The 22,541-nt window shown below is 37.7% G+C and overlaps 1 protein-coding gene and 1 long non-coding RNA gene across 2 annotated transcripts; one reads left to right on the top strand and one right to left on the bottom strand.

Moving 5' to 3' along the window:
- Positions 1 to 11,339: 11,339 nt before the first annotated feature.
- Positions 11,340 to 14,988, bottom strand: LOC138057040 (uncharacterized). The gene is made up of 3 exons (XR_011133587.1): positions 14,847 to 14,988; positions 13,705 to 13,789; positions 11,340 to 13,101 (listed from the first exon to the last, which is right to left on the bottom strand). It is a non-coding gene; the product is annotated as an uncharacterized lncRNA (long non-coding RNA).
- Positions 14,989 to 16,133: 1,145 nt separating this feature from the next.
- Positions 16,134 to 20,822, top strand: LOC138055875 (uncharacterized). Its single transcript, XM_068901743.1, has 3 exons — positions 16,134 to 16,138; positions 16,213 to 17,016; positions 20,345 to 20,822. Exons 1-3 carry the CDS (start codon positions 16,134 to 16,136, stop codon positions 20,820 to 20,822), a joined length of 1,287 nt encoding a protein of 428 aa, XP_068757844.1.
- The last annotated feature ends 1,719 nt before the right edge of the window (positions 20,823 to 22,541 follow it).

Raw genomic sequence — 22,541 nt, 5'->3', positions numbered from 1 at the left:
TGGAGAACATTTCATTTTCCTTTATACTATTTACTTCTTGTTAGAAATATTTAGCGAATAGTCCTAAATTCAAGAGTTTTTTTTTACATTCGGGTAGGCATATTCCCAAAAACATGGGTAAAAAGAACACTAAAACCGTAGACTTTCGGACCAAAAATACTCGATTACATAGTCAATGTTCAAAATACTGTTCTCTACGCGGTCCGCATCGCGTCTGTCATGCGAATGCAGTGACATAAGTAAATTCTGCTGCAATATGATTAAAGAGTTTGTTCCAAAAATGCACACATCTAAATGATAATCACTTCAAGTTTTATGAGCCGTAGTTTATTGGGTTCGCCGTTTTAAGTATTGTGACCTTTCAAAGGAAACTATGACGAAATTTTACTCTATTGGAGCTTTCCCTAAGCTATTGTAGGTTATGGGGGCGATCGATGGCACGCTCATCCCAATCCGTGCACCGACAAAAGAGACCTTTACGTTTGTCATAACGGATTTCATGCCATCGATCAACGTGATCCAGCCATTAGAGATAGACATATTTTATCTTTTGTTGTAGAAATAAGATTTGGGATAGCCCAGACTTAATGAAACTTTATTTTTTTCTGTTGATTCATGTATATTACTCAATTTCAAGAAGCGAGTTGTTAATTGCCTTTTCATAGAGAGATTTACAACTGTATTCTAAGACAAATCCCAACGGGGAGTATTCTCTTGTGATGGAATTAAGAAAAATATTTTATATTGAAGTCTTCATTTACTTTTTAACGACGACCGGATTTCTTGAAAAACGTCGACGTTAGTACACTTTAAAGGTAGCATCGCCAATGAAAGATGTGATATTTCTAAGCCACCCTGACTCCCTAAATCATAACTGAATGAAAACAATACAATTAAGCCCGGAATCAATGGAACAATCTAGAATAATCTGCAGCAATCTAGAACAATCTAGAAACATAAAATTTATTCTAATTTGGAGGGGGGGGGGGGGGGGAATTCACTTATCATACTGTGCGCGCCTTCGATTCATGTTTTATTTAAGTCTCCATCAGAAACAATAGCCAGCAGTCACACAAAAGCAAGCGCTGATGGTAGAGGCACTCAGAGCTGAGAAAATCTGCGGCCAGATTAAAACTATCTTCAATTGAAACAAACAGTCAAGACGTTCAACCGATTGGTAAAATTAACAGCATTCCAAGAATTATTCGTAGGAAGAATATGGCCAGATTTTACAGGTAGGAGTTTTAATTGTCATGGTACATCAGGGTACATGTTTCATTTAAATGCAGACCTTCGGATATTACAGAGCTTTACAGATTGTTGGCTTTTCAATTTTTACGGATCCCATTTTTTAATATGCGGTCTGGCTAACCATTTCCTGTCTGTCTGCGTATAGAAATTTTTTTCTCGAACTGTCCGTGCGTTAGTTGCCTTGAGAGATTGATCGCCAGAAGTCTTCTCGTTTAAGATAAGTTACGCTTGAGGTCGGTTGACGTCACTTCCGGCCTGCAGGACTAAAATTGAAATTAATATTGAAGTGCGCTTTGGAGTTAGCACAGCCAACGAAAAATGAAAAAGAGAGAGTTAAACTCTACTGAACGATAGCGAATAAGTATAAACGGGGTTAGATTAAAATTTTAAAAATCGGAGTATCGGAACTTGATTTATAATGTAGTGATGTATCTTAATTTTAAAAAATCACAGAATCGGAGAATGATTTGTAGAGCATCTAAGGTAAAATCATAGAATCGGAAGAATAGGAGAATCACAACATGATTTCAAAAACATCTAACGGAGACTTCAATCGTAAAATAGGTAAAAATCTTAGTGGTAAACCGGAGAATAGCATCCCCGGCTAAATCGGTTTATACTATTTTACGATTTAGCCATAATCGCACTGCTCTTTACCCCAGTGGAGAGATCTATAATTGTAGGTTAGCTACTTCTATTATAAATCAGTAGATTTTCAGCCATCTACGACTAAAGGATAGATGAGAACGATCGTTTAGACCGACGGAACGTCCAAACGATCGTTACTGAGTGTTCCTTTCAGTTGATCCGGCCCACGAAGCGGAATCTAGTTTTCCTTTCTTGTTTCTTGTACTTCGCATCAGTGCACTGGCGATAGATTCAATATCAACACAGCAGCTTTTAACCAGGTTCTACCGCTAAAACGACTCTCCAAATCCCCGCTATACATGTATTTCCATAGCTTTTAAGTCCGATCGGACGAATCATTGCTACGGTTGTATCCATCAAACATCCTTTTGTGAAGAGTAAACAAATTCTAATAAAAATTCCAGAGCTCAGACACAAAATAAAATTGCAAAAGAGCGGCAAGAAAGGAAGAGTTACGCTGGAAAAACTTTAGCTGAGAAACGATTAGAAAAAACATAGGACTGGTGTGAATGAGATTCATCCAATCACGATAATTAAACAATCCAAAAATAATCAACCAATCAAATAAGTTATTGATGGTAAGGGGATTCCCCGGTTGACACCAGCGATCAGGCGCTCTGCTGTTACGGCCGTCGTGTGGAGAAAATCGACATTGTTTTTTAACTGTTTTTTCACTTTTCTTCACCACTTGAGCAGTTTCCATTCGATGGCCACAAGTGTCGTTTCTCATTTACATTTCCTCTTATTTTATTTATCTTGCTCATAGTGATGGCACGGGGAGTATTCTCTCGTGATGGAATTAAGAAAAATATTTTATACTGAAGTCTTCATTTACTTTTTAACGACGACCAGATTTCTTGACAAACGTCGACTTTAGTACACTTTAAAGGCAGCAACGCCAATGAAAGATGTCGATTAAAAAGTAAAACTTTATCGAACGGTAGCGAAATACGTACAAACGCTGTAAGATAAGTAATAAGATAAATCATTAATGATAGTGCTCAGTGACAATTTAAGTCATAGTTACGGTGAATGCAGAGAAGCAACTCCCACAGTTAAACGAGCTCTATAGTGAACGATTGCATACCGGAGCTGAAGCAATTTTATAATGAACATCAGCTGAAGGAGGGGGACATTGGGGTGTATTAGAAACCGCAAAACCGAAGAAAAAATCATCCAAAACCGCAAAACCGCAAAAAAATTCGGCCAAAACCGAAAACCGCGTACAAAACCGTCAGAAAACCGATACAATGGTGACTAGTGGGGCATACAGAGCAAACTACACTAACACTTTATTTTATCAAAGTATTTATGAATGTCATGGACTTTATTTCTGCCGCTCTCTCGAGCCCGGACTTTATGGGCTCATTTTCCGTAAAGCGTTTCGCGGCTATAGAGCGTTTTCATGTGACCTCTCCGAGAATTCAGCTCTATTATCACTCAAACGTTTTCTTTTGTTTCGGAGGAAAAACAAGGTTATTGATCACGTGAGTGAAAACAGGCATCTTGTCCCCTATGGGACCTTATTGAAGGTCCTATGGGACCTTATTTATTTGAACTCTTAAGATGGAAATCCCTAGTCTCTCAAAGGCAAATTGAAAGAGCAACAATGTTATTTAAGTCCCTACAGGGACTAGCACAGTATCTCTGCTCGAAATGTCCATCGCGATCCAGGTTTTTGTTTGAGAGACTCTGTGAATAAAGTAAATGTTCCGATACCGCGCACAAACTACTAGAAAAAACAGCTTTAGGTATAGTGGCGCAGTTTTGTGGAACAGTTTGCCATTAGAACTAAGGAAAGCAGAACCCCTGAATCAATTCAAACGACTGATTAAAGAGGTTATCTAAGCCATTATTCTAAACACGGCATTCATGGAAAGCAGCTTCTATTGTATGATACTGAGTAAGATAGTTAATCTAGTTTACATAGTTTTATCTATACTTGGTCTTAAATTTTTCATTGTACATATGGTTTTCATACTGCTGATGAATTGCATATAAATAATAAATAAATAAATAAATAAATAAATAAATAACACTCTATTCGAGATCAATTGCCGCTCAAATCTAAGAGAAACCGGAACCCAAATAGGATAAAATAGGAAAACCCAAAAAGCACATTGGATAACAAAACCGAAAAACCGCTCGTATTTTCTACAAAAACCGAAAACCAGATGCTAAAAAACGAAAAATCCGCAAACCGCAATGAACACCAAAACCGAAAAACCGAAGTCTTTCAGCACAAAAACCGAAAAACCGATCTAAAAAATAGCCAAAACCGCAAAACCGAAAATCCGAATGTCCCCCTCCTGAAGAGGTGTGATATAACGACCGATTGTGTATCCGCTTGAGTACATGAGCTGCCGCCCCGTCAGCCGAAAATAACTAGAATATTGCGTGATGAATTTTCTTTGGTATGATTAAAGGAGTACATGTCGGTGCGCCACGCATACCTTTGAGCACTCGAGCAGAGCGAAGAGCACTAGTATCGTGCTAGTCGTTGAGGCCCTCAGAGCTGTACGACCACATTCGAACTATCTTCAAACAAACAATCAAGGCGTTAATTCAATCGATTCGTAAAATTAAGAGAATTCGAATAATTTTTCCTAGGAAGAATATGGCCAGATTTTACAGGTAGGAGTTTTGATTCTTGTGGTACACATTTCTCAGTTGAATGCCGGCTTTTGGATTTTATAGATTGTCGGCTTTGAAACTTCTGTGGTCATTTTTTTTTAATATGCCCTCTTCCAAAAAAATTTCAGTCGGTCAGCGCACTTGTTTCTCGAGCTATTGGTGTCTGACAAGCACAGTCAGTGACGCGAAACAAAATGGTTTGATGTAACGTCGCTTGTTGTTCACAAGGCATTAATTGACATTTGTTAACTGTTCTTTCAATTACAGACAAACTAACTCCCTTTCTTAATGGCCTTCTTTTCTGTTGAATGAATGATATCAATAAAACTATTTAAAATGGCAGCAAAAGTTGGAAATCCGTCTCTTTCTAGCCTCGCTACAGCGGTTCAAAGTCGGCCAAAATCCCATACATTTATTGTAAATTTAGCCGTGTTTGCCCCCTAACCAAGATGCTGGTCAAATACCGTGGAAGGGTCTATAATAAGAAGCTTAAAAAATACAGAAATAACAAGGGAGATATAAACGTGTTCTTGACTTGAACGTCACGTGTACTCATTGCAACAAGTACAGGTAATCTCTTAGTACTTGATCTGTTCGAAAACCAAAAGTTCAATTTTTTTTTTGTCTGGAGGCAACGAGTATTTACAAGTAAAAAGTCTTGGAAAGTACATGTGCTTACATTACTGAGCCAGAAGTGAACAGTTCTTTCACTGTTATGTTATGTTCATTCTCGATCGCAAGAATGTCCTCGCCAACGGAGCCAGTTTTGATTCCTAACCGGCCCGTAGGAATTTTTATGGTCTTCTGTTAAGCTCGCTAATGGTGTAAGCCAAAATAAAGGTGTCAGAATTTGGAAAGTTTAGTGTGCGGAACCACATATGAGCGATTTGCCAAACCCCGTTGGCAAGTTTACCAAGACATCTTTCGTGGAGATAAAAGCCTTTATCGCCTTGGAGCAATTGCGGTATACCCCGCATCTCTAGCTACACGGTGCAACCGGCAACGCATCTACGCGCCTACTCGAGTTCTCATTTCAGTCTAGTTCTCTGGAAGGTGGCTTTGCTTCTACGCAGCTACTCCGATGTAATTGATTCATAATTCACTCAAGATCTTTGGAAGGTGGCTTTGCGTCTTCGCAGCTATTCCGTTGTAATTGATTCATAATTCACTCAAGTTCTTGGGAAAGTGGCTACGCGGCTATTGCGTTGTAATTTATTCACAATTTTAGCGAGGTTACCCGTACTTCAGCCGTAATAACTGTTGATAAGCACTAAAATATTATTAACTGACAATATCACTATTCAGGCTGAATGCTGGTTCCTCATGTTGGTCAAATTTCACGGGTCAGTTCTGTTTTCTTTGTCTCACAAGTGTCAAGCGAAACTACTCAACAAAACAATATTCAAATTTAACCATAAAACACGTAGGGACCATTTGACTTGTTGTGTTAATTGTTAATGTCACTTTACAGTGTCCCCAATTAGTGCTCCAGTGTTGCTCCAGTGCTAAATCTACTAGACACTTAAATAAAGTTCCTTCTCCTTTTCCTATGATGACGAATATCGTTGTCGATATTAAAAGCTATTAAAGAGAACAGACAACGCACTTTCGTGGACAAACTCGGCTGCGCCCCGTGAGTTGAGTCCACGACACCACTTTCATGGCGTGAACATTACCGGAAGCGGATTCCACGCGTCGACCAATCAGAAAGTTACGATACCCAATCATCCACAGACATAGAAGATTTAATGTCCGATATCACTCATGCTGACACCTCTCATACTGACAGGGAATATAAAAACACCCCGTTTTCAATTACACAGTAATATCCTCCAGGGAACGAGACGAGTACAGCGAGGAGCGCGCTTGCTGTGGAGGCCTTCAGAGCTGAAAATTGAACTATCTTCAAACAAACAATCAAGACGTTCAACCGATTCGTAAAATTAACAACATTCGAATAATTTTTGTGGGGATAATATGGTCAGCTGCTTGAATAGGTATAGTAAGAGTACATATTCTCTTAGTACCTGCATGTACCTTCCGATTTTACCGTCGGAACTTTTGTGGATCTCATTTCTTTCACATTGCAACAGTTTGTCAAACTGTGTCCTAGTCGTGTTGTGTTGAGTTGATGTTTGCTCAATCGAGAGGCCCGAGTTTTCGGGACGGAAAAAAAACATATCGTTTTCCCGAGATACTTTACCTGTGATCGCGTGCCGCCCGGAAAAGTTTGAATAAGAAATGGCTGGCGTTGGAGCACTTCTAACACCAAGTCGTAAGAAAAAAAAAAATATGGACAAGGAACAGTATTGACTGGAATGAGAAGATGCGAGGTAAGTGAACGTTACAGATTGTCACCTGAAAGAATTGAGTGCGTTTTTATATTTCCAAGTTTGAAGAACAACATTGACGCGCAACACCGAAGGAAAATTAGATCTGGAGATTCAGGTGGGTAATTTTCCTTTTTTCTCTGTTTTAGCCACTGTCACTTTCAACTCCCTTCTGGATAAATAGGCCTTTTTCGAATCTAGTTGCGCTTTCAACTGTTTTTTTAAATTTATTAGGACCTGACAGCATTACCGTACTTTGCAAGTGGAAGTTTCTTGAAAGTCGTCCAAGACACCAGGGGAATCTCCAAGGCTAACGCGAGTCACTGTATTCACTCCGTTACTCAGTGTTTAAAAAGTATTGCTGGCGAGTGGGTTATCTTTCCCACATCAAGAGAAGAAATAAATGTATTTATTGATATTAAGTGTTTTACCATAGTTTTACAAAAGTACTAATCGACTTGTGAAGTAACTCTGCTAGTACTGCAAACGATCATTAGAGAACATTTCATTTTCATTTATACTATTTACTTCTTGTTTGAAATATTTAGCGAATAGTCCTAAATTCAAGAGTTTTTTTTTTAAATTCGGGTAGGCATATTCCCAAAAACATGGGTAAAAAGAACACTACAACCGTAGACTTTCGGACCAAAAATACTCGCTTAAAGTCAATATTCAAAATACTGTTCTCTACGCGGTCCGCATCGCGTGACCGTCTGCCATGCGAATTGACCTAAAGTAAATTCTGCAAGATGATTAAAGAGTTAATGTTAATCACTTCAAGTTTTATGAGCCGTAGTTTATTGGGTCTGCCGTTTTAACTATTGTGACCTTTCAAAGGAAACTATGTCGAAATTTTACTCTATTGGAGCTTTCCCTAAGCTATTGTAGGTTATGGGGGCGATCGATGGCACACTCATTCCAATCGGCGCACCGGCAAAAGAGGAATACCTTTACGTTTGTCATAACGGATTTCATGCCATCGATCAACGTGATGGCACTCTCCTATGCAGAAATGCGATTCGCAAACCCTGTGGCCAAGTGGCATGGTTCAGTCTATGCCTCAGCCAAATTCTTCAACGGTAGCGCACTGCAGATTTCTGATCACATGAAAAAGAAACAGCAGCAAGGACGGTTGCTTGGGGACAGAGGTATGCCCTACAGAGCTACCTTACGATCCCCTTAAACCCTGACAAAGTGTCAAGTGCAGTGGAAGAAAATTATCAAAGGAGCAACACCAGAACAAGGAATATGATAGAAAGATCGTTTGCTTTCGGTGTCTTGATATCTCTGGGGGACGATGCAGTTCTCCCCATCTCGCTGTTTGCGACATAATTGTTGCGACAGTGGTACTGCAAAAAATGTGTATCCTTGACAATACCCAGCTTCCAGATTGGCTCCATGTTGTACAGCCTAATGGCAGTAATGGTTAAGGCCCATGTGTTAGGTGTTGTAAAAAGTCAAAACCTTAACCAATAAACGCTAATGCACATTCACTCACTTTAATACTTTAAACAAATTTCCAGAGAACAACAAGCAATAAATAGTTTTATATTTTACAATTTATTTCTCATTTAAGCATGCTTTTCATTTCTTTTACGTAACCAATGAGGCTCAAAGCAGTTTCAACTACAAAATAAACTCCTATCACCTGTTTGCAAGGTTAAGCACCACAACGTTTCTTTATGTAACAGCGGTATTCCGGTCCCATGTAACACACCATTTATTGCTCAACAAGATGCGTTCCTTACTTTTATTATTATTATTATTATTATTATTATTATTATTATTATTATTATTATTATTATTATTATTATTGGCATTGACAAAAAGCAACAACATTATATATTCCAAAGAAAAAAAAAAGTCTAGCCATTAGAGAGACATATTGTATCTTTTTGTCGTTTAAATGAAATTTGGGATAGCCCAAACTTAACAAAACTTTATTTTTTTGGTTGATTCATTTGTAAATATGCAAGTATATCACCCAGTTTTAAGTAGCCAGTTTTTAATTGCCTATACATGGAGAGATTTACAACTGTATTCAAAGACAAATAAATTTGGATCATTATGAGTAATTGTGGGCTAGGTCCCCTATGAAAAATTAACAAAAAGAATTAATTAAAATCCAAAAAGCACCTTATATAAATCATGGCCACAAATTATGTAAAGTTTTGTAATAACGTAAATGTCTTTCCTAAAAGCCCCCTTTAAGAAATCTTAAAATTGCCACTTTTAAGTCCAAATAATTGCTTTTTGAATTATTGAAATGAACACTTTTTAATACACCACGGGTATAAAGAATAATATTTTATATGAATTTTTGTAATTCTTTGTAATGTCTAATTAGGCTTCCTTAAGATTTTTTATTTTATTGTAAAATATTGTAAGTTGAATAAAAGAAATAAATTATTAGTATTTCACTTATTATTATTATTATTATTATGATTATTATTATCATTATTATTATTATTATTATTATTAGAGCGATTTTCAAATGAGTGTCGTAAAACCAAAACCAGAGTAATTACTTTGGCCAACCAAAAAGGACGGAGACAATCCGGTAAACCAAAGCACGGGAAAATGTGCATGTGCGAGCCACGATTGGTTTTTGTTTCACTTCTGATTGGTTGAAAAAATGCCACGAGAACTTTGAACCAATCAATGAGTGAAGTAATCATAAACCAAAGCAATTCGCTAATTACTTTCAACACTCAATTGAAAACCTCTCTATTATTATTATTATTATTATTATTATTATTATTATTATTATTATTATTATTATTATTATTATTATATAATTGGGTAACTGGTTAGTATGACCACTGCAGAGCCCCCTTTCCCCAAATCACTTACAATCATTGACAATCAGCATTAACTCAACTGACCTATACAGAGGTTATTCATAAATATGACATGTTGAATGCTGCATATGTTACCAGTTACATATATTATCTCTGTTAAATGATACAGTATCGCAGAGTCACAACTTGAATTAACTTTTGAGCCACCTCAACAAAAATATGTGCACTATTATAAATAGAGAAGAATATATTGCACAGCATATGAGCTGCAGAAGTTAAAAATGTCATGTGCACTTCCTTTACCAAACGCTGAATAATTCTCGGGAGGAAACAAAAAATATCACAAAAACAGATAGCAATTATTGGGGAAAAACCATGATTAAATCACAATGATTATCATTACCCCTTCTCTTTGCAACCAGAGCCTCAATAATTCAAGTTCCAGTTTATTTCTTTTCATTCTATAGTAACTGCATGGTTGCCAACTCAAAGTACTGAAAGAGTTTTCTTCCTCTTTTTGGATGGAGCATGTCATGTACAATGTGCAAAATAAAACACAAAATAAATCAGCCACCATTCCAAAAATAAAATATATTACCGTTGTATGAGCCCTGCACTAGTAGTGCAGACATGTTTAATTTACAAATGCCCACCAAAAATAATTTCTTAAAGGGTTCCAAATTATGTAAACATATGGCTATTATTTACGGTTAGGTTAAAATGTAAACCTTAAAATGTAAATTATAGGTGAGTGGGCACTATCTTTCATTAATCTCATTACTTATAAACAAGGTAAAGTCTAATGATTAAAAATTCTTGTGCAAAAGTACATGCATCAAGTGTTAAGTATTTATGAGTCAATGAGTCAATGAGTCATGAGTCAATGAGTCAGTGAGTCAACGAGTTAGTGAAGTTTTAAATTAAACCATAAAATGAAAGCTAAAATTTCACAGAGTGCTTAGGCCTAATCACTGAAACGAGGACTTAGGCTTAATCAACAAACTATTGCTATATTGACTGTGAGTCTCATTGACTCATTGACTCATGACTCATTGACTCATGACTCATTGACTCATGACTCATTGACTCATCCAGACTCATTGATCGACTCATTTGACTCAAAACATCCGTTCTCACATGCACCTTTCACAGTTGACTAAATTGAAGGCTATTATTATCTTGTGACAGGAAAAAAACATATACAAGGGGGTCATTTGTTCTTGAACGTTCTGAAACTTTTGAGGCATTTTTCAAATCACGGATCACACTGAATGTTCAAACTGACCCGGGCCTTTAATTTATCAGGCATGAAACTTGGCAATTTTTTTTTGTGCTGTGTTGCCCTTTTGAAAGACATGCATGCTCTCATAAACGAGTGCTTTTATAGAGAAGACATACTTTAAATAATTTTTTTCTATTTGCTGTAATTCCTCTCCCTAGCAAAAGAGATCTTTGCATGGCACATGAAGTGTTGCTGCCATCATTTTCCTTCTGAATAATGAGGAAAGGGGAGATGGTAATCGTGACCATGAACTTAGGGAAGAAGACTTTGAAGGAAAGGTTATTTAATAACATATTTTTCTCATTTACAATTAGGGTATAAAATGCATGAACATGGCAATATTAGTCACTTAAGCAACAAAATTAAACAGACAAAAAATAATTCACACAAAAATTAACTTTTTTTATTGTTTTACATGTATTATTTGATAAAGCAGGTTAAAATTACAAAAAATACTAAAGTAATTAAGTTGCATTGGCAGCTATCAGCTGATGTAAAACTATTTAAAATATATTAAATAAAATATAGACTAAAACAATTACAATTACAATTACTCCATATGCCCAATTACAAGAGAGCTGCCATAGGGATAGGAAAAACATCTAGGGGAGACACTAAAGAGTGTATCCCATCTCTCTACATACCCCATAACAGTACTTCTGTAAGCAGGTATAGACTAAAATAGATAATAAATAATAATAATAATAATAAATAAACTTAATAGTGGACTTGATGAATACGTAAAATGAATAATAAATGAAGTCATCATTCTTGTTTGCAATTACAATAGCTTCCTTATTGAATGAAAAATTAAGAATGTCTTTTGAGTGCTTTCTAAGTATTGCTTTAAACCCTTCTTTGCTAACATTACATAGTTTAACTTTTTTAATTATAAAGTTCCAGATATTTGGGCCTCTATAATTTATTGAAGAGAACTCCTTCCAAGTTCAGACTTTACCCTAATAATATTAAATTGATTACAAAATCTTGTCGATCTGGATGATATTGAAAACATATCCAAAATTTGGCTGGGGGCAGCGACCCCTACAAAAATTTGATGCATCTTAAGTAATATACGTCTTTTATATAAATAATTGATTGGAAGCCAATTACACTGAAGCAAACATGAGCTACTTTCTTGTGAAGAAGGGAGAAAGGAAGAGTGCAAAGGCTGCAAAGGACCAATAAACTGCTACTTTACCAGTATCATAGCTTCAGTTTTTGTAGGGTGAATAGTCAATTTGTTTAGAGAGCTCCACTTAGATATCTGTGACATCATAACATTCAAAGATGAGATAACTTGGTCAGTACTTAATTAGACCAATTATATAAAGCGTAGTATTGTCAGCATAAATCATGGCCAAGCCATCTTTTAATTGGTTAGGAAGGTCATTGGTAATAATTAGATGGTATATAATCTTTGGCCGAGCAGGGATCCTTGAGGGACACCGAATTTAATAGAAAGAAGAACCAACCTTTTGTTGTTTATTTCTGTGTATTGATATCTATCAAATAAATAATTCATTAGCCACTGATGTAATGGGCCAGAGATACCAACTGCATTGATAGGATCTCATGTGAGACAGCACTGTGTCAAAAGCTTTTTGGAAGCCTATAAAAATTGCTCCAACAATTTGACCCCGCAGCTTAAGCTTCCATTTTTCTGTCATTATAGTAAGAAGTAAGTCTTCTGTAGAGAGTCCTTTTCTAAAGCCCCATTGGTGTTCACTTAGGAGATTGCAAGCTTGCAAGTGACTATCAGTAATAGAACAGATTTGATTCTTAAGGAGCTTAATTACCAGGAATGCTGAGTAAAGAAATTGGTCTGTAATTCGAAACATCAGAAAAGGAGCCTTTCTTGTAGACTGGAGTAATTTTAGCTTGTTTCCATATATCAGGAAATTTGTTCAAACTTGAGCTTGCGTGAAAAACAGTGAATAGGCCATCAGCAGCAGAACATTTGATCAAGGATAGAACTTTTGATGAGATCCCATCTGGACCAGGGGTCTTCTTGGTTTTCACCTTTTCAAGGTCTTTAGCAATTTGAGTGATACTTATTTCCATAGAATATGTAGTAGGAGAAATTCTATAGAATATGATTCAGTACTGTATATCAAAGTCATCAGGAATAGAGTGCTTCTGTGACAGATTTTCACTAATAGATGTAAAATAAGAATTGATAAAATTAGCTTTATCAATGTCATCTGATATTTCAGTATTGTTATTCTTGAGAGTTCTGACGACAGCAGATTTCTTAGTTTTATTTACATTTGTGCAGTCTTCCAAAATTCTTTTGAGTTTCTGGATTCACAGAATTTCTCTCTCCAATTCTCAGTTTCAGTCTTTCGTAGGAGGTAAGTCACTTCATTTCTTGATTCTTTATATTTATTCCATAAATGGCTTGAGCTTTAGGGACCTTAAAAAGACTTCAGTAGCTTATTTCTTGTATTCATTTCCCTTTTAATATCTCTATTTACCCAAGGTAAGGAGTCTTGTTTAATCTTGACTTCACGAAGGGGAACATGAGAATAATGTTCTTAAATGAATGGTCCCAAGCCTGGTACAATTTTTTTTCCTTTTAAATTTTAGTTCATTAAGTGTGAGACCTTTTTCCAATATTTTCAACTCCTTTAAACATATGATTTGTTGGTTTAATTATTATCAGCATTTGAATGCAGTTGATTTAAACAACCTTTCAAAGCAAAAAAGCAATACAATATGAATGCAATAACAAAAGCATAATTATAATTACAATTACCTCAATCATGACACACTGTCTTGGCTGCATGCACCAGTGGCCATGGATGACATACAGACATGTCTCTATACAAGTCATACAGTTTCTGTTAAACACAAAAAAGAAAGGTGCTCTTACATTACAACTTTTAATTATATTTCCTACAACCAGGAACCTCTCCTCAATCCTGTTACAAATAGGTTGAAGAAAAAATGGTGTTGTGATCTACCGGGTATATTAACATTGCTGATTCAAGCATTGCACAAGGAAGAGAAGAATTAAGTCAGAATAATAATCCATATAATCCAGATATGCATCAATCATATCATATAAAACATGTTTATAAGTGTATGCAGTCATTTATTTTCAATGGTCATTCTTGGGCATCTCTATTTTACATAATTAATATGTATAATTAATAATTTTATTTTAGATTAGATGTAGTTTGTATATTTGTATGCTTGATTCTATTCTTGTCACAAAAACCCTATTACGAAATTGCAATATTACCAAGAGTGTCGATCAGTTCCACCACTTAATCGCCCACGCTGAATGTTCTGGGGCCATTAGGACATTAAAGGAACTTGCCTCTCTGAACATCTGGTTGACTGTGCTGTGATTAGTTATTTTACATTGTTTTAATCAAGCTTGCAATAGAAAAGATGTATCACAAACACACAACTGCTGATCATTGATTGTTTTTGTTGCTCTTTCCTCTCCATCTGGTAATTAGCTGCCATTACCAGTTTATTTATTTATTTATTTATTTATTTATTTATTTATTTATGTATTTGCTACAATTTAATGGCAACAACTATATGTATAAGACATTAAAGAAGAAAACAAGTCAATTAAAAAAATGTAAGAACTGTAAAAGAGTAATCAAACACTCAATACTAGACAGATCACCGAGAAGCTGAGCTAATTTTTAATGTTAGTAAGGTATAACTATAAAATTTATATAAACCAATTCTAAAAATTATAATAAGAATACATCTTAACAACCATTTAACTTTAAAATACCTTTTTCAAATCCCTCAATCCCCGCTTCCCCCCCCCCCCCCCCTCCACCTTATAATAGCAAAAGGTTCTTAACACCATGTTTAAAAGTTGCCAGAGGGGCTACACTATCTAAGCTCCAAATGGTAAAGAATTCCATTTACCTACACTTCTATTAAAATAGCTATGTTGTCCTTGCAAAGTTCTACTTTCAATCTTTCAATCTTCCCACTGGCGGGTCTGCCTCTCCTTCAATCCTTCCTTTTCACAAAGGCGGTCAGATCTTTCTAACGTTTCTTCACATGTCATTTCTCTTTTTTCCAAAACAGGTCATTTGACTTGCGTCATTTTCGCTAAAAATCGATTTTCGTTCCCAGGGTTTATCTTCTCTGCCTCCTTCCTCAACAACAAAGAGACCCAGGGAACGAGGTTAAATGTTTCTTCCTGGTTTTTCGTTTTGAGGTTCCGGTGGTTATATCTTTTCTGTGTTTGTTGTGTTGCCTCGCAAGTTGATAGTTGACAACTATTCACCGAAGAGGACGTGGCTGGTATTGGATATTTACCGAGCCCGCGAAGCGGCGAGGTAACTATCACCACCAGCCACCGACATTGAGGTGAATAGTTGTTTTAGTATATACTAAAACAGTGAGACAATATAGCACAAAAAGATGATTTTGACTCATTTATTCCTGCAAAGGTTACAACATTTTCGGAAGCAAATTCCACGTGAATTAGTTAACAACTATTCACCGAAGTGGAGGTGGCTAGCGGTGGCCAACGCTAGCCACCGACACTGAGGTGAATAGTTGTTTTAGTATATACTAAAACAGTGAACACTGTTTTAGTATATGTCGGTGGCTAGCGTTGGATATTTACTTCGCCGCTTCGCGGCTCGGTAAATATCCACCGCTAACCACCTCCACTTCGGTGAATAGTTGTTAAATATCCGGAGTTTGAGTAGCCAATCAGTTCGCGCGTTCAACCCTATCCACTGTTTTATCAGTGTTTACACTCACGAGTATCGCAAGGAACGATCGAAAGGGCGCGTTTCATGTTTTCTGTGTAATTATGGCTTGTTTATTCTTTGTCGTAATAGACAGTATCAATCGATTTCGTTCGTTCGTTCGTCGTGCATCCTAAATGGCAATGAGTGTAAAAGCTCATTCTGATATACCTCCACTCACCCTTCCCCCCCCCCCCCGTTCCCCCGGGCCGCTGCGAATGGGACAACCAGGAGCTTTTTGAGAGAAGGACGGTAAGGTAAGCGCAAGTGAAGATTTCACATGCCAGGACAATAGTTTCTCCTAGTTTTTCAAGTCTCTTTTCTCTGCCTCCTTCGTCGACGGAGGCAGATAAGAGAAACCCTGCCACGGGAACGTGGTCGTCAAAAACGTCGCGTGCTTAAGCTTTCCAACACCGCAGAAAAACGCAGGTGCTGCTCACGTAATACCATGAGGTAGCTCTAAGGAGTCTTCATAATTCTTCTCCAGTTAATCCGTAAGCTTGAAGCATTTTCATTTTATTTCTCAGTCGCTTTGATCTTGCAAATCTAACTGATGAAGGCCGCGGTTCCGTAATTACTGAGGGAGGGAATGGTGGACACTCAACCGAACCGATCGTCCCTGCTGAGACAGCTACTAATCAGACCAGCAGCTTGAACCACACTGAAGAAAATGCCGCCGCGTACTCGATTAACTCTGGTGACGGAGGGGCTTGGCAGGCGCCCGAACAGAGCCACCTTATGGAATCAGGGGCTAACCAAGCCAACGGGCTGAGCGACGCTGCTTTGAGACCCACTGAACCGATTGGTGGACCAGACTACAGGCTTTGGCAAAGTGGTTCTACTGAGAGAGGCAGAGCAACAAGAGACCGGCGCCTGGGTGACATAACTATTGAGCAAGCCAGCGGAAGGGACAATCATGTTATGGGCCTTGACTCACAGCAGGCCAGTCCTAATTGCCACCCAGCATCGGAGAATGTATTCAGAGTTCACTCTGGGGAAGGTGCCCAGCAGATCCACGGGTTACCTGGAAACCATGAAGAGGAGCCTGTTGCTGAAGAGGCCAATGGATCAAGCGTCCACAACGCTAATGGAGACAGCTATCGCTCTTGTGAGACAGCTACAGGAGAGGGACCGTCCATCCAAGAAGGTGGGGCACGCTTGTCTGTACAGGAACAAGGTGACGGATGTGCGGTACCACAGGCGCCAATTCTACCTCCAGGTGACCAGCCAGGCGAAGATAATTTAGTCTCTTCTATTGGGAACGCAGAAAAACCTACAGAAAATTGCTGCCGTCCAAGGGAGATAAAACAATGGAATCAACAACTTACGAGGCAAGTGGTACATTTCAATGACCAATGATAATAATAATAATAATAATAATAATAATAATAATAGTAACAATAATAATAATAATAATAATAACAATAATAATGACAATGATAATAATAATTAGTAATATTTCTTATCTACATATGTTTTAGATCTTTATTATTATCATTATTATTATTATTATTATTATTATTATTATTATTATTATTATTATTATTATTATTATCATTAAGGCTTCGTAGAAGCCCGAAGTAAGATATCGCTTTGATGAACCAAACGATGTTTTTGTTACACTACTTATTGCACAAATTCATTTTATTTCTCATAATGATTGTACAACTGACGATGGATGATGTTTCAGCCGAAACATTTCTTGATTAAATATGAACTTCAAATAATAATAATGGATGATGTTTCAGCCGAAACATTTCTTGATTAAATATGAACTTCAAAAACATCGTTTGGTTCATCAAAGCGATATTATTATTATTATTATTATTATTATTATTATTATTATTATTATTATTATTATTATTATTATTATTATGTTAATAATAATAATAAAATCAAACATCGCGTTAAGGAGATTTATGATTTCATTCAACGGAAAACAGATTTATGACTGTCCTTTTTTTTAACGTTATTAACGTTAACGATTTGTTGCCATGATCGTGAAAAGAGGACAGATACGATGCACGCAAATGAGAACATTTTGCCCCGCATTTGTGTTAGACATGTGGATTCCTTTATCCGCTGTGTCTGCCTGTTTATTGATCACAGTAAAACATTAGTGATACATACGTCTGCCTCTCTTTTAGTTCCTACTAGATCCACCACTTACGCCACTTTGGCTGAGCCAGTTAAATATTATATGTCTTTTCACCTTTTAAAATACCTTTGAAATGGTGCGAACCTTTCAGTGCAACTGTAATCTTCAAGCTTTGATTATGTGGGTTTTTTTAGAACTTTAACAAATAAAATAGCAACAGGAACAAAACTTAATAAAGTAAGATCGCCCGCTGTTGTCGAGGACATTGTCTGTCGTTTCGACAACCTGAGTGAATGTCATCCTTAAGCGACTAAAAACTGTGACCTCAACAAGAACACTGCTGACTGTAAGCACCACTTACTGACGAACCACGAAATTGACTGGGACTCCGCTAATTGCATAACCACTTATACAAACTACCACCAACGACTCACACTAGAGAGCTGGTTTACAAACCAAGAACAAACACAGGCACTCGGAACCGTTGCCAAATACTACCAGCGCCATATAAACGACTTATTGACGATTGACCAACAGAACAGTCAAACAACGACAGAGCACCAATCACAGTCTTCCCATCCAGCAGCATCACTAGGCAGTTAAAGCAAAGACGATTGCTACTGCTACGGCAACTCCGCCAAGCAAGAATATCATTGGTTAAAAAAGGAAAAATAATTGTGCTGCACGTGCAGCACGAATTTCCGTGCATTTCTTTCACGTACTCCACAAAACAACAACGTTAAATCACCAACTGGTTTTGACGACAACGTGAGCATATAACAATGAAACAGTCATTTTCTGTTTTGACTTCAACACCGTTCGTAGCCATCCAGTTACAGGATAGTTCGACCGTACTATACAAGGTGAACAAGACGGAATAATCGCGAAATGCTTGCGATCTTAGCGCTAAGTTACATTTTGGACTGCTGTTTTCGTTACCGTAGCCGTCGTCTTTGCTTAAACTCCCTACTGACTAGAGTAATACGGTCAGTGATTATACGATTCACCGACACTACACAAATCACTTGACTCTAAGGATCACTTCTGCTCAAGTTAACGTAGTCAATATGACAAAAAACATGCAGTCCTTCTCAGGACTACACTCACCCGGACGATCTTGCTTCATCATAGTTAATGCATGGAGATAGTTATGAAACTCGACAAGTTCCTTTGTTTCATGTTTTGTCCGTATTTTTGGCCTTGACCTTGCACAAAACACACCTTTTTTTGACAAGATAACCAATCAAATCCTTCGATTAAATTATGTGCAACTAATTTGCAAGCCCGTGCAAAGCGAAAAAAGGAAAACGTTTGCATGATAATAGAACTCAATTCCGAGAGGATTAGTTGAGTGCACCAATATGGCCGCCGTTCTATTAAGGAAGTAGGGAGCTTCATGAACGACAACGGCGACGGCAACGAGAACGTTACAAATTTGCATATTTAGTGGACAAAAACAATAGCTTTGCACGCTCTGCACGTGCGCTTTTTACTTTTGTCCATTTCTTTGCCGTCGTCAGCAAAACAACAACTTGAAATTTTAAGAAGAACGTCAGCACTTGACGATAAAGCTTTATCTTCTCCCCTAAATTAAGCGCCGTTCCGATCAGTGTCGTTTTTGAGGAACTACCACACCCTTGTCGTATTAAAATAGTCAGGAAATGATTACAAAAACGCGAATTTGTATTTTGAGATGACGTTCTCGTTGTCATCTCCGTCGTCGTTGCTTAAGTTCCCTATTGTTTAGGTGCACCAACATGGCCGCCGTGACGTCACATGAAAACGATCTATGAGGTTAAGTGTAAGGGTTAAAGTGAAAGGGTTAGGCGTATTTTTTGTGAAGGGTAAATGCAGCTGTTTATCATTACAAAAGGTAGACAATTTAAGCAACTGTCTCTTATAGTGCGATGATCACTTTTACCTTTCGTCAAATTCTTTCATTCACTAATTAGTACTTTCACCGTGGGAACACATGAGCCCAATAAATTGACCTGCTCCCAACTGAGTGGCTTCAAAGCTCAACTGGTGGAGCATTGCACCGACATCGCAGAGGTCATGGGTTCGATTCCCATTGTATGCTTCCAGTCCGCTGGGGGTAAATTGATCATTGTAAAGCGCCTTTGAGACGTTAGTGATAAGGGCGCTATATAAATGCACCACTTTTTTTTAATTTTTTTTGTAGCCAACTGATTTGGTTTAGGTGTTTCTAAGAGACAATTGCTTAAATTGTTCAGTTAAGTGCGAGAATCACTTCTCAATTTCGTCTATAACCGCAATTCAAATACACATTCATTTCATGTTTATCTTTAGTGGAGGACTGGAGTTTGGGGGACAATTTGTGACTTTGGTTGTCTGTATTCCCAGACCGTCTGCGAATGACGTTGACGTTGGGCGGAGAGTAAGGGGACGCTTAGAGAATACTAAAATCGTCGTGCGTCTAATTAAATACCTGAGAAACTCAGGGAAATTTACCTTGAATTCCACTTTCTTGCTCATAACTTATTGAAAAGTCTTGAAGTGATTGGGCTTTTTATTAATATCTAAAAATGATCATATTGCAGGTCAAAACCGCAGGAGGCTCGAAAAAAGAAAAAGGCACTCGACCCATCATTCACTTTCAAAATAACAGAGGTGGATCAACATCGCGAAAACGAAACACCAATATTTAGTGATGCAGTGTACAATGATCACCAGGAAAAGTTGGTTGGCATAAGAATTCACCCCAAGGGCGTAGGCAGTGGAACAGGCAGCCATGTTGCGCTGTTCATTCATATGATTAAAGGAGACTTCGATAATTCCCTGGTTTGGCCTTTTGCTGACACAATCACTGTTAGTGTCCTAGATCAGAGTGATTCCAGTCCCCGTCGCGACATCAGTCGGATCATACAAGCAAATCACTTGCCGGCTTTCCGACAGCCTGATGAAACCATTTGCCGCACCGGGTATGGCTATGAAAGGTTCGCTCGAATCGAGGAGTTCTTTGGTCCTCGATATGTGAAGGACGATAAATTGTTGTTGAAAATAGAGTTTTCAGGGTAATGATCAATATGTGCACCCCTTAATTCAGTAAAATATTTCTCTAAGAGACTTTAATTTTGTTATAGGTTGCCTAAAACAATTCAAATGTGTGAAAAGATAATGCTATTTTAACTGCTTAAAAAGTAGAATTGGTTTATACATTTGAGATGTGCTCACCAGTTAGTTCTTCCCGGCCTTTTTTTTTTTAAGAAAACTATTGGCCCAAACGGAGTTAAAATAAAATTCGTTATAACGTCCGAAGCCTAATAATTGTCCATTTCACACGGTTGATTTGGCAGCTGCAATACAGTGTAGCGTGACTATACTGGCTTTACCTGTTTTTGCAATTTGTAGGGGAGCAATATGATCCCTGGAATTTTTAACTATTTAGTTATTTCAGGGAATCGCTACTCTTAAATAACTTGTACTAAGTAATTTTTTTGTAAATATTAACCAATGAAGTGTGTTGTTGTTGTAGCAACACGTTTTAAATTGGGACGTATACAAGACATGGACCCCAGGTCTATGGACCACCCCTGTGGACCACCACTCGTTTTGTAAAGTTACAAGAGTAAAAATCTTTAGACGAAAGAAAGAAGTAATCCTCGCACTCATTTAAGCAGGAACCCATGACTAGGAGCGAACAACTCACAAAGTTGCGGGGATGATCCAAAAAAGGATCATCATTGATCCAAGATCACTTGGATCACGGTGAATTAAAAGGAACCGAAAAATCCACTCTGGGATTTCTTTGATGCACCATGACCCACCCAAGTGATCTCGGATCAATGATGCCTTTTCGGATCATCCCCGCAAAGAAACGCACCCTATTGGCTAAGACTATTTCACGGTATTTTTACAGACCCATCTGTTTCTAGACCACCTTTTCCGTCAAAAAACAAACACATTTCCAGTTCGTGACGCTATGACATCAAGTTAGTTTCTTGTGATGTGTCATCGGGCTCGTTCGCCAGAAATTCAATCCAATCCGTGACAAGAACATGTGGCTGTGGTTAGTTATGGGCTTCTGATTTATGCAATTTTCTTTTAAAGGCACTTTACCACATATTTGGTGGCTCTAAAGGTGATTTGTCTATAACCCGCACTTCAAATTCATTGATCTAGTTCTTCACCGGAACAAATTGACCTGCTCTTACCTTCATAGCTCAGTTGGTAGATAGGGCTGTGGTTCATTATGGGCTTCTAATTTAAGCAATTGTCTCTTAAAGACACCTTTACCACTTATTTGGTGGTTTCAAAGGGATGGGTCTATAACCCGCACTTTAAATATGCATTCCTTTCATTCATCGAATTCTTCACCGGAACAAATTGACCTTCTCTTAGCTTCATAGCTCAGTTGGTAGAGGATTGCACCAGCATCGCAGAGGGTCATGGGTTTCCAATCCCGTTGAAGCCACCTGAATTTTTCAGGTGTTTATAAGAGACAATTGCCAGATAAGTGAGAGGATAATTTCCCTCTTTCGTCTAAAGATTTTTCTGTTTGTAACTTTACAAAATGAGGGGTGGTGGTCCACAGGGATGGTCCATGGACCGGATCCATAAAGGGGTCCCTTGACCGGGTCCACAGGGGTGGTCCACGGACCCGGGGTCCATGTTTTAAATGCGTCCTTTAAATTGGACCTTTTGGATTTTTCCCTCGTAAGAACTGATGAGTTTTTCACATAGTTATACATCTTTGTATCACTTGCAAATGACGTTTCTCGTGCTTTTCTGCCTGAT

The sequence above is a fragment of the Montipora capricornis genome, chromosome 7 (assembly GCF_036669925.1).
Source record: "Montipora capricornis isolate CH-2021 chromosome 7, ASM3666992v2, whole genome shotgun sequence".
NCBI lineage: Eukaryota > Metazoa > Cnidaria > Anthozoa > Scleractinia > Acroporidae > Montipora > Montipora capricornis.
The sequence above is the reverse complement of the archived record's forward strand: the minus strand, read 5'-3'. Positions and strand labels throughout refer to the sequence as shown.

Coding starts and splice junctions, on each gene's coding strand:
- LOC138055875 (XM_068901743.1), top strand. Junction 17,017..20,344: donor TGGAATCAACAACTTACGAG/GCAAGTGGTACA, acceptor ATCATATTGCAG/GTCAAAACCGCAGGAGGCTC.